Source organism: Panulirus ornatus, chromosome 1 (genome assembly GCF_036320965.1).
Source record: "Panulirus ornatus isolate Po-2019 chromosome 1, ASM3632096v1, whole genome shotgun sequence".
Lineage (NCBI taxonomy): Eukaryota > Metazoa > Arthropoda > Malacostraca > Decapoda > Palinuridae > Panulirus > Panulirus ornatus.
Genome location: NC_092224.1, coordinates 37979932 through 37993578, shown reverse-complemented (window position 1 = coordinate 37993578; position 13647 = coordinate 37979932). Strand labels below are relative to the sequence as shown.

Sequence of the window (13647 nt, the reverse complement as noted above, 5' to 3'; positions counted from 1 at the left end):
GCTGGTGATTCCAAACCCGGAGTTTTATGCCGCTGGAGGGATTGAAAACCTGGTGACTGATGCCTCACTACACCAAGAATATACTGTCGTTAATACAGTAAGTAACTACAGTATTCATCTTTCGTTTTTTTACATTCAATTCCACCAACAGAGTTACGTCTTCACATCTTACATGTGAGGGGCGATTGGAGGTCGCAGCCAACCTATGGAGTTCTTACAGAAGGTGATATGTGCGCGCTTAGGAGCTTCAGTTGTTGCTGCCACTCATTATTGTTCATATGGCTGAAGGATGCAACTGTCATGATCTCACATTAACTGTCAACGGCACATGAACCATGAGATCACATAGTCAAAAGCGGGTACAGAAAAGATAGAAAAAGAAGGTAAAGTCAACGTTTCTTACAGATTTTATTGACTCTTGCGTCTTTGCGCTCCATGAGATCAATTTAGAGTATATATATAAAGAGGTGATCTTATACAAACCAGCGTCATTCAACTGTTACTGAATGCCAGTTACATTTAACTGTTACTGGAGACCAGTTGCATGAACGATACCAAGTTAATATCAATCAAATAATTCCCTAGATAACGAGGAGACCCCAAGAGAGAGAGAGAGAGAGAGAGAGAGAGAGAGAGAGAGAGAGAGAGAGAGAGAGAGAGAGAGAGAGAGAGCTCCCTCTCTCTTGGTCTTCATGAGGCAGCAGTTATCGGGGAGAGGGACGTCATGACCCTCGATGTTCATGAGGATGGCCGTGTCCTCCTCAGGAGTGAAGACGCCGGAGGGCATCACGAGCTCGACGAACTCGCTGGCCGTCATGGTCAAGAAGCGCACCTGAGGGAGGAACTCCCTGATCTCCTCCAGTAGTCTGCCACACTGACACTCCTCACTACGAGCCGCCAGTTGACTTTGGCCCCTGTCGATCATAAAGAGATTTTTACTTGTCTTCCTTGGAAATGATATCTTCGTATGGGCACGAACACATTACTCTCTCTCTTGAGTCATTCGTCAACACGAACATATGTTCTGCTCAGGGTTTTTGGATTTCGCAGGACGTTATCATTCGAAGCATTTTCTATTCGAAACAATTTCTATTCGAAGCTATTTCGATTCGAAGCAGTTTCATGAGAGGCGAGTGCGATTTTGCCCGTGAAGCACCAACGCTTTTCCCTGAAGGTTAAATGAATCCTATGAGGCAAATCTAACGTAAAATGAACACTTCGTCAATGCCCGTCCTCGCCTGGAAAGGTATATCATTCTTTATTCCCAGTGAACCTTCAAAAACAGTGACTTGATTCATGAAGCTTCTTCAGTTATTCAGTCTTGTGCAGTAATCGGTGAAGGTTCCTTTTTGGAGAGGTAATAATTCTAGACCAAAATTAAGAAATGGGACTTATTTTTTCTCTCAACCAATTTGGAACCTTTAGCATCTTCCATCATTGAATATTCAAAATACTCGAGAAGATATAGTGTAATTCGTTGACTCAGTAACTATAATTTTCTTGTCATTTGAAATTTGTCCTCAGCGACATCTTTAAATCATGAACCTTCAGTAGAAATGCTTGCAGTGCGAGAGGCAGGAGTGATTGCCGCTGAGTAGAACTCTATCATATCATTTTCCAAACATATTGCTTTACCGCCTTTATGTGCTCTCTCTCTCTCTCTCTCTCTCTCTCTCTCTCTCTCTCTCTCTCTCTCTCTCTCTCTCTCTCTCTCTCTCTCTCTCTCTCTCCTCTCGTCATTCTAGAATGAGGAACGTGGAATTTCCTTTACCTTAACTTCACTCGCCTAACGATTTACCATTTCTTAAACAAATTTTCTTTAAAGAATAACCGCAACATTGTGATGCTGCGGAAAACGTTATAACAAGGCAGGCAAAATTAGGTATCGTGACACTAACACATTAAACCAGCTTGGCTGTACCAGAAGTGATCTGTCTGCATCACAATCTGGTGTAGCTCAAAGAGGCAAGTACAAAGTTTATCGACCAACCCTAAGGGGGTGGATGAACAGCTGGGTTGACTGCTAACCGACTGCCGCAACCAGGATTTGAACCTATGCGCTTGACCCTGGGCGGCCCATGAATGCGTCAAGGTCGGGAACGCTTATCTACTTAACAGATATCTACTCAAACCTTATCATATTTAAAAGACATTCGTAAGTGTTCCCCACAAAGTTGGTATATCACAAAACACCATATCATTAACGCAAATTAGTATAAACATGTTTGTTCTAATGAGGACAACTACCGATATACATGGCCACTTACCAAGTCATGATGGACCGAAATATGAGTATCTCGGGCATGTGAATGGGCTGGCTCAGGAGATGGGTAAGGGAAGTGCGGCTCAGCTGGCCAATATCCTTCGAAGTCAGCAAAGACTCGGCGACCTCATCCACAACCTGTAGTGAGAGATGATCCATTTCAGTTGGTGGTCTCCGTCGGCTTCTGTGATGGGAATGATGACATACGGTGTATACTAACGTGAGGGACAGCCACTGATATGAATATAGAGAGAGGAGTTCACCAGCTAGATCGAAAATCATGACACATACAAAATACTTACATGTGATGTTCACGTCATCCATTTGATTACACACTGCATTATATTGACACTCTGTGTATACATCATTTACTGACTACACACTGCATCATACTAACACACTGTGTTCACGTCATCCATTGGTTACACACTACATCATACTTACACACTGTGTATACATCATTTACTGACTACACACTGCATCATACTAACACACTGTGTTCACACCATCCATTGGTTACACACTACATCATACTTACACACTGTGTATACATCATTTGCTGATTACACACTGCATCATACTAACACACTGTGTTCACGTCATCCATTGGTTACACACTGCATCATACTTACACACTGTGTATACATCAGCCATTGGTTACACACCGCATCATACCAACACACTGTATGGAATTCAGGTTACCTGTGAACACTTACGGAGGAGCTGTTCATCGTCCAGCATGGCAGCTGTGTTGTACACCCTGACGACTGTGCCGCTGCTCAAGTTGTTCAGCAGGAACTGTACACACGGGAAGACGAGCATGATATGTATAACTCCCTTCACGACTATTATACACTAAGAGTTATTCATTGTTTCGGCAGACTTAACTATCTTTTACATAAAATTACATTAATTTTTCCTAATTACTTTTCCATTATTTGGTAATAGACACAAAATACTGTGTGTATAATTGGAATTACTTTATCACATGATTCTTATAAAATGTAATATTAGACTTTGATTATCACTGGGACTTCTCTTAATCCATTAGTTGACCTTCACTAAGTAAAAGTCTTAAGTTAGGTCAACAGAGTTATACAACTCTACCACAGATAACTAGTTATTCCTATCCTATGCCAGCCTGCAGGACTGGGGCTGCAAATCCTACTTCTGCAAAATGAGGATCGGCTCTCATAAGACCCATCTTATGTGGAGGAATGGAATCCAAGATTGAAAATGTATAGTTAGACGAGTCATCAGCGAAGTTAGTATACAATTTACTTCTAGGAAAATGTAGATATTGGACCATGAATTTACAATACTGTATTACAGACTTAAGTTGAAGCATATGTGTTGCTATTCATGGTTAGAAGGAGAAGTCCATGACGCTCTATAGCGTGCAGTATGTTTGACGACACGAGAACAGCATCGGTAAAGAGAGGGCAGGAACTAAGAGCGATCATACTCCACACCCTCGACATCTGTCGTCATTTCTTGACAAGCGGTATACCAGAACGCGACCCACACTGTGAAGAGATAATGTCTTACCTTCGAATCGACCACAGAATCCTTTGATTTTGAAAATAAGACTGACATCTACGATCTAGCACCGTTCTATCTAATCCCACGTAAGAAAAAAACTGTGGGTTTGTTGCAGGCAATGTCTGTATCTTGCTCAGGTTCAGAGGAGAATGCCAAGAATTGAATTAGTCTTCCAAACGAGAAAAAAAAAGAAACTGTTGCGCCTGAACCGAGAATCAGTCTTCGATAGAAGGTGAAATAGTTCTTTGTTGTTACCTTCTCTAAATGAATCAATGGCAGGTTATAGTAACGATTCACTTTATATAGTGTCTTTCAATCATGAGACAAATGTATTGACGGCCGCTATCGCTACGTACAGACTGAATCCTGACGTTGATGCATCGAAGGTTTGAGCTAGAAATGCACGTTTCAAACGTCTGAAAAAGTTTATCAGTTCCCCTGATGATGTGATTATTACACGAAAGTGCACTTGGGAACATATCGTGTTTCATTTCCCCCGTGGACTTGTAGGAATATATATATATATATATATATATATATATATATATATATATATATATATATATATATATATATATATATATATATATATATATATATATATATATATCCAATGTATGTTTGCTTGTGATCAAAGCAAACCTAAATGAAATCAAGAGAAAAAATATGAGCGAATAATCCGTACCCAAATAAAGACTGGTCGTCCGGCAAAATAAACTAGTTTGAATTCTTTAATCCGGTTTATCATTAGAGAGATTATTAAAGCTTACTCATCACTCTATTGCGAAATATCAAGAAATTTAAAGAGACGTAATGATAACTACGTAATGATAACTTCGGGAACCTTGAAACGTTAGACTTTAAAGGGAATTGAAATCGGTTATTACAGTAATGTAAAAAGAATTGTAGATTAAAAGGTCTCTCTCAAGTACGGCCTCAAGTGTTTCATTTCCCCGTGGACTCACAGGAATATATATACATATATTTTCATACATATTTGCCTTTCCCGCATTATCGAGGTAGCATTAAGAACAGAGGACTGAGCCTTAGAAAGAAAGTCCTCAGTTGGCCCCCTTCTCTATTCCCTATTTTGGAAAAGTATAAACTGGAGGGGAGTATTTCCAGGCCCCGCTCCCCCCCCTTTTAGTCGCCTTCTACGACACGCAGGGAATACGTGGGAAGTATTCTTTCTCCCCTGAATATATATATATATATATATATATATATATATATATATATATATATATATATATATATATATATATATATATGCTGATTACTACGACAAAAATTAAACAAGTTCCCAAGTGCACTTTCGTGTAGTGATCACATCGTCAGGGAAGATTCAGGAATGAGATAGAAGACGTAGAACAGTCAGTTGATATACAAGGAAGAGACGTAGCTAAGACGCCATTGGTGAACATGAGCTACAAATGGTGGTGTTCGAGTTGGTCTTGTTCGGGTCTGGTGTCATTCCTGTCATGACATCTTGTCATGTGGATAGGAAAGGGAAATGATTTCAAATTTTGCCTTTGACACATCTATCCAGTTTGTACAGACCTCTATGGATACTGATGTGAAGGTCCTCTATTAACATACACCGAACGTAGCAAGCCAAGTCACTCACCTTTGAGCAGAATGAGGAGAGGTTGTTTATCTGATACTTGCTGGCCAACTGAGCAACCTGGAGGGCGAGGTCCACACTGAGAAGGTCTTCGATCCCGCAATACATGTACTTCAACACCCACATGAAGGGCTCCGGCGAGTCCTCAGTAAGGCATAAGACTCGTTTCTCCTCCACATCCCCGTAAAACATGGCCTCGAACACTGGTGAAGTCATCGCCAGCACAAACCGATGAGCCTAGAAATGAATAGGATGTGATAAGGTCTACAGATTCATCAAGACCACTTTCTGATGTACAGTCACAGGAGAGAGAGAGAGAGAGAGAGAGAGAGAGAGAGAGAGAGAGAGAGAGAGAGAGAGAGAGAGAGAGAGAGAGAGAGAGTTAGAGAGAGAGAGAGAGAGAGAGAGAGAGAGAGAGAGAGAGAGAGAGAGAGAGAGAGAGAGAGAGAGAGAGAGACTTTCTGTCATTAAACTGTGAGAACGAGTTAATTCAGGAAGACACAAATTTAACACCACAGAACAATAAAGAAAAGAATCTTTCTGTATCATATCCTGACAGCAAGGCCCTCACCATGCTCATGGCAGCAGTACAAAACAGTTGTTTTCCTCGACTCTTTTCGTTGTTCACACAGTGACAGTTGCCTGTTTCTTTACCCTACACAGTACACACTTCTCGACCGAGTTTCGTTTCAGTTACGATGTATCCCTTTATAATCTTACTTATTCTTTATAGGGAAGGTTTTCTTGTTTAGGTGACGCTGGATTACGCTGTGGACAGGAGGGAGTTCCTGTGCAATGATCTCTGGGGTGCTGGACAGGAGGGTGTCCCTGTGTAATGATCTCTGGGGTGCTGGACAGGAGAGTGTCCCTGTGTAATGATCTCTGGGGTGCTGAACAGGAGGGTGTCCCTGTGTAATGATCTCTGGGGTGCTGGACAGGAAGGAGTTCCTGTGCAATGATCTCTGGAGTTCTGGACAGGAGGTGTGTCCCTGTTGAATGATTTCTGGGGTACTGAAACTTTCAGCAGCTGCCACACTGAGTACTGAATTCTTTTCTCAGATCTGGTGCGATTTCTGTTTGCTGTGCATTCTTGTGCTGTCAGAGGTTTACTCTGCGATTGCGAATGTGTGAGAGACTCCCATCACGGGAGGACATCTTGCGGACGTAATGCTCAGCGACACCAAGAAGAAGTTCATGTTCCTTGGTTCTAGTGAGTGATGGTACGGCGTCGTTGCTTGCTCTTGTAGTGTCTGATTTTCTGGACATTGGTGGATCTTTTGGGTGACTGCTCTTTCTACTGTCGGATCTGACTTACATGCTTTATCAAATCTCATCAATTTAACCGAAATCTACTCGACATCAAGGGAGATCGAACCATCTTTCCTTCCGACATAAGAGAAATCTGAACGAGTCTGGATGATGATGATTATTTGGGCAGTGTCGCATGAAGAGCCATTTTTGTTTCAACATTCATGCATGACACGTACTGTATTTAATGATCTTGATGTGCAACATGTGCTTAATCTATTTCAATTTGTAATTAATCTAAATCGAATTGTGTCGACCGTAACCTTGGGTGATAATACGAATAAGTTGATCAAAATTATTCCATGAAAAATAGAAAAATAATCAAACGGCAATAAGATGTATATATCAAATATCTATCTTAGGAAACTGATACTAACTTTTGGTTGAGATTTTTTTCCTTGTGTGTGTGTGTGTGTGTGTGTGTGTCAGTAAACTACTAACCTGGTCGATATTTTACGAACAGAATCTTAAAGAGGAGTCAAGATTTGTGAGTGTGTGTGTGTGTGTGTGTGTGTGTGTGTGTGTGTGTGTGTGTGTGTGTGTGTGCATTAAAACATAAGGTGAAATGAAATACCTTAACTGTCGTCTTTCGTCCTGGGAAAGTGATGGTGAGGTCAGACAGGTGGGAGGAGTGGAGGAGCGAGGCCAGCCGCTGGGAAGGGCTGCTCAGGTGACTCTGCCACGGTGTCGTCTCCTCACACCTGTCACGCCTCCCCTCAGCTCCTGTAGGGGGAAAAAGGCAATGATTCATCACTTCACTAAAAAGATATTTCAGTTAATCATTTAAGAATGGTACATCGCCTCATTTACCGACGATCTGTGACTCTCGTAAACTCACTAGATGTCACTAGTTCCAATTGCCTCATTACGTCAGTCTTTTGTTAATATAGAACTTCTGACAGATGTCTTACAAGGTTACCTTAATCCTACCCTGGGGTCACGAATTGCTCCAACACCGCAGGCAATGGAACGTGACTTTATATACAGCCTTCTCTCCAGTGAGCTTTCCAGACAGCTTCTACTCATGTGGTCTTTCTTTATCGACCGAAAACATTACCCTGTGAAATATACGTCCCAGCGTGATGGCTGACTCCTTGCGTAAGGAAGTCTGAATCATTATCTCCAAAGGCTCGATAGCTAGACTGTCTCCCGTCCTGCTGAAATAGAGTGAGGCCATCACTGCATACACACGTCTTGGACATTGCTGGAGGATTTAAGATGTATATGTCCCCACAGCCAATAGTGATGGCCATCAGTTTTCTGTTCATCTCAGCCATTGTGAGTAAGACTAGTAGGTTAGAAAGTTCATGTTTTAAGGTGTACCTCCAACTCCAAGTTTTCCCCCTCTGGCGACAGCATAGAAATCGAGCCACAGTAGTCTGACTCTCGGGTACGTCAAGGAGGCGCCCTCAGATGAATCAGGAAATGACTATATCCAGGGAGGCCAGAACCCCACTTGGCCTTGTGAGCCCAGGTTACTCTCAGTCCTTCCCTGGATGCAGCCGATGCCAATCAACTTTTTGTGTCTCGTCGTCTGTTTCCTTAATGTTGTGGTTTGGTACAGGATGACCAAATGTCTGAGAATTATACATCTTCAGGACGTCATGTAATGGGACAGTTTCCTTTAGTGGCCGCGTACACACGAGGGCAGGAGTTCATGGCCGTCTGCTGTCTGCAGGTCATCCACAGCTTCATCAGGGGCCGAGTCTATTGTCGCGAAGGACACAAGAGGAACGAACAGATGTTTCAGGTCCTCTTCGTTCTTAAGAGGGTCGAGTCTGAATGCATTAGAACACTTGTAAGATTCTGGCAGCCTCTTCACATTGTCTTGGTCTTGGCTCATTCTTGACGGGATGGCCCCACTCTATGTGTGTGTGTGTGTGTGTGTGTGTGTGTGTGTGTGTGTGTGTGTGTGTGTGAGAGAGAGAGAGAGAGAAGACTAGAGCTTTGTATTTTTCATTTTTCAGTTCTATCTTATGCCTAATATCCTGCAGATGCGTCAAACCACTCAAAAAATGTTAGATCTGTAATGATTAACACCAGCAGGAGTGCGTCCGTTAATTTGCATATCTGTAATCAAGTATATATCTACTAATTCATATTTTACGCCGTGACCAATTATCAGTTTGTCAATTGTTTGACACCGTGACCAATTATCAAATCAGTTTTATCTGAAATACGTCATAAAAACGGGTAAAGTTAACAAGTGCAAAGTTGATTTGACATTTTCTTAATCTTTCTGACCTGGAAAATGACCGAGAGCCTGATCAAAAATGCCAGGCAGGAAGTAAGTCTTGATCGCCAGCTCAGGTACAGTAGAGTTAGGAGAGACCTCTGATTTTTAACACACATACCACATATTTCTTTTTCTCTGTGGGACTTTACATTTTGAGTCAAGCCTACTGGGACGCCCTTTGCCTTGTCAGGACAACGACTACGTACAGTTCGTTGTTATTCATTGGTAACGACGCTGTCCACACTACACAGCTCAGGCTATTATAAGTGTAGGAGGGAAAGCACATCACAGAATCATACAGAACCATACTTCAGCACCAGTGGGAGACGAAGTGCTGTCGGTGTGCTGGACCAGGAGAGAGGCAACACATGCACTTGGGTAAAGGTTATGATCCTCCCCATCATGACTTAATACACACACACACACACACACACACACACACACACACACACACACACACAGTCTGCCAGAGGTATATAATTAGGCAGCAAAAGTATGTATTTATCACCCCATTCACCCACCTCGGAAAAGATCCTCCACCATATATATATATATATATATATATATATATATATATATATATATATATATATATATATATATATATATATACATATAGCAAGGTATAGTTATTTCAAACTGATATTCTAAAGGAAGTTTAAAGAGGGAACGTAGCAAGCGCGGGACTACATGCACTCTTGTTAACTCGTGTCTGACTTGTTATCTTTACCATTCCTTGTCTTACCGTGTGGCAGAAACATTAGGCAACAGTCGACATAGACGTGAGCATAGCCAACCACAGTTATCAACGGATCTCCTATCATTTCACTTGCAACGCTAATAAGAAGAGAACACAGACAACGATTGTAATCACTAAGTAAGGGTCGTTAATGGTCTTTTAAAGGTCGTTTAGGTTCGACAGGCCATGGGAGATCCAGTGGAGTCGGGAAGCTGAGGGAAGATATACGCTGACATTTTATATATATTACTGTATATCATTGCAAAGTGAAACAAGTACTTATACTTCAATAAGTTTTTTGATACACTGAGCTGTTTACCAATCAATGTGGTTGAAAGTAGTGCTTCAAATCCACAAGTGACATTATTTGTGGCTCATGTACGTGAAAAGTTTACAGTATCTTCATATTTTGAATGTGTCTTTCTACTCTTACCATAATGATCTATGAGCTTTTACCTCTACCACAAACAGTCTCGAAGTACCCAGTGGTCTGTTGCTCTCTGAATTCCTTTGTATATAGACATATAGATACATATGTACATGTCGGAATTACGTCGGTCTATTACATATATATATATATATATATATATATATATATATATATAGAGAGAGAGAGAGAGAGAGAGAGAGAGAGAGAGAGAGAGAGAGATAAGACATGTCTGATATTACTTCACGTGAATGAAAACAGGTGCCACTGACTTAGACTAACGAATATATCGTTCCTCTGAACCACCACTTCGTGCTCTAGCGTCCTCTGGTGATTAAGGCTCACACACGTGTGATATCTGTCTGGTGCTGTCTGAAATGAGTGCTTGTTTGAGATATAGGGATATCAATAGGCACTATGAAAGATTATAGATTAATATCTATCGCTATTGATACATAGCATAAAGTCTGTTTTTTTTGCAATACCTTACCTTTTTCATTCGAGCTCATGTTGATGTATGTATACCACGTCTGGATGGTTGATGTATGTATACAACGCCTGGGTGTCGTATCCACCTGCTGTGGTGCTGTGTCGTCCGCCCTCACCGACAAATATACTAATTTCCAGACAGAAGGAACACCACCAACATACCTTCTCTTCACACACACTCTGGCAACACCTGAAGTACACTAACCACCCTCCTCCTACCTCACCCTCATACATCGCACTGATCTTAGCTTCCATAGTCCCCAACACACGTAACTCATACTGATACTCGTCCAGTGTTACCGGTAATCTTTCTTTTTGTTTTGTTTTTGTTTGCCTTACGCTGTAGGTTTTGTAAGAATGATGCACATCCTGGCTTAATGACCATTTAGCTGTTGATGGATCCGAAACCCAGTGTGATGTGTTCAATAGAAGACGTATTTAGTGGTTTGTATATTTGTACACCATACATGTACATAGCTTAATGATAAGATGAAGTTGCTCTCTCTCTCTCTCTCTCTCTCTCTCTCTCTCTCTCTCTCTCTCTCTCTCTCTCTCTCTCTCTCTCTCTCTCTCTCTACGTTCGCACGAATAATCATCAATTAGCGTTTTTCGTGATCCATATCATTATCCCTCGCTTGCTTTCATTATCTCGCTGCTATGAGTCTCCATTCATTTATCAAACACTCATCCTCCTTACATAGATGCTTATCCACATAGGTAACTCCAGACGAACGCCGTAGTTTCCGAATAACGTACCGACAGATCTATGTTCTGTTTTCGTAACCCAACCTTATGAGTTACATAGTATATTGTAAGCTAACAACGAGTATTATACTGAGATGTCAGTCATAATACTCATACCAACGGGAACTCAACAATTTGACTGGAGGAATTCTATGTCCCATGAAATTCGTTTCTTGTCTGTGGTGGCATATGGCAACTAATGTAACAATGTTAGTTGGGTTATTTCCCTTTGTGTCCAGCACCGACGGCTGGCGCCACCAGCGAGGGTGTCGTCTGCAATATTTACATTATTCGAAGGTGTCACATCACGTCTTACTCGCGATAGAAGATTTCTCCGGTGTTTTCCAGATCTTATGCTCGTGTTACTCTGTGTGTATCAGCGGGAGATGGATTTGCACTCCTATTGCCCCATTCTTTAAGGCTGTATGCATGTCGTGTGTGTCTGTGTGTGTGTGTGTGTGTGTGTGTGTGTATACAATATGCTAAAAGCTTTGCACATTAGAGGTTGTACGCGAGATATATTCACTAAAAAACTGTTTACATGAAAAACTCTGCTTTAGAATTCTCATGTTCTCCACGTAGAGCTGTGTGTGTTACCATTAACATAAAGAGAAAGAATAATGTTCGTCTACTGTTACGTAAAAGAGAATGTATTGCACTTTAGACTTTGGACATGTGAGATCAGACGTCACAATATGAAGAGATCATAGTTGAAAATAACTTAGTTAAGAATAACTTAGTTAAAAAATAAGACGTCCAGCTTATCCATAATAAAGATGATCTACAGAATAAGGTTGAAATCATCACTTCAACCTTGCGGTGTGGGAACTCCGTGATACGGTGGTGAGCGTTGCTGACCATGGTGCATTTAGGGAGCCATCCGAGGTCGACCGCTAAAGTTGGAATCCTGGTTATGGCAGTCGGTTCACAGTCATCCCAGCCGCTCATCTCCCAAGGGGTTCATCGATGAATTGGGTAAGCAGCTTAGGATCTTTCTGTTAGACTTAAGCAACATAGATATAGTATAAGAACAGGACAAGAATCAAATACCTCGTTTAATCACGTTAAAAACTATGATCATTGTATTGACTGGAGTAATGCCATCAGTTATTAACTCTCCAGTAACACGAGAAATATCATTGACTCTTCTATTACTGAATATACAAAGAATTATAATCTTAATATTAGTGATGGTCTATACAAATTGGATAACTTTATCGTTGATACGATTTGTAAACAATTCACCTTCTTGTCCACATAGTAAGTTTATGATACGCTCGTTATCTGTCTTGGACAATCGCATGTTTACCAAATGGCGTACTAGCTACGTCTCTTCGTTGTATATCAACTGACTTATATTTCTCTCTTGTGTCTACCCTGATGATGTGATTATTACACGAAAGTGCACTTGGAAATTACCGTGTTTCATTTTCCCCGTGGACTCATAGGAATATATATATATATATATATATATATATATATATATATATATATATATATATATATATATATATATATATATATATATATATATATATGTATATCCAGTGCTGTCCCAGCCTAACATAGACATAAGGAAACTAGTAATATGTGTGTAGTGTAATGCCATCACCTGGCAAAACTACTGATAGTTGGCTCCCAGAATCCACCAGGTTCACATTCACGCATTTGATACACCGTAAGCTGACGGGCAGTGATGCAATTAGTCATTCCCGGTAGCAGCGTTCTGTTTCCAGTCCCTCCCGCTGCTTGTGTTGTGGCCACAGGCAATTACTGGGATTTGCCAGCGTGTGTACCACTCCAGGGGATAACATATTTTTTTTTACATATATATATATTTTCATGCTATTATGGCAGTGCACATCAGGTGGAGGGAGAGTTATTGTTTCCTGAAACTATGAAGCGTTAACTTGTTTGTGGAACAGAGGTTAATGTTTTTTTTTGTTTCTCTCTCTCACTCTCTCTCTCTCTCTCTCTCTCTCTCTCTCTCTCTCTCTCTCTCTCTCTCTCTCTCTCTCTCTCTCTCTCTCTCTCTCTCTGGACTGTTGCTAACTTCTATGCGAGGGCATACCAGAGTTTGAGAGGGGCGCTGTATTTCAGATAAATGAAATACGTTTGGTTTGTTGCTCTCTCTCTCTCTCTCTCTCTCTCTCTCTCTCTCTCTCTCTCTCTCTCTCTCTCTCTCTCTCTCTCTCTCTCTCTCTCTCTCTCTCTCTCTCTCATATATGAGTGTCTGCCAGTGTGTTTATGTACGTGCACAAAATTCCCAGTCTGT

General features: G+C 41.2%; 1 protein-coding gene across 1 annotated transcript; it reads right to left on the bottom strand.

Annotated features, from left to right (window-relative positions):
• Positions 1-398: 398 nt before the first annotated feature.
• LOC139750417 (BTB/POZ domain-containing protein 6-like) lies at positions 399-10949 on the bottom strand. The gene is made up of 6 exons (XM_071665230.1): positions 10630-10949; positions 7312-7460; positions 5433-5666; positions 2966-3061; positions 2268-2401; positions 399-914 (listed from the first exon to the last, which is right to left on the bottom strand). Exons 1-6 carry the CDS (start codon positions 10646-10648, stop codon positions 566-568), a joined length of 981 nt encoding a protein of 326 aa, XP_071521331.1. The 5' UTR covers positions 10649-10949; the 3' UTR covers positions 399-565.
• Between the last annotated feature and the right edge of the window lie 2698 nt (positions 10950-13647).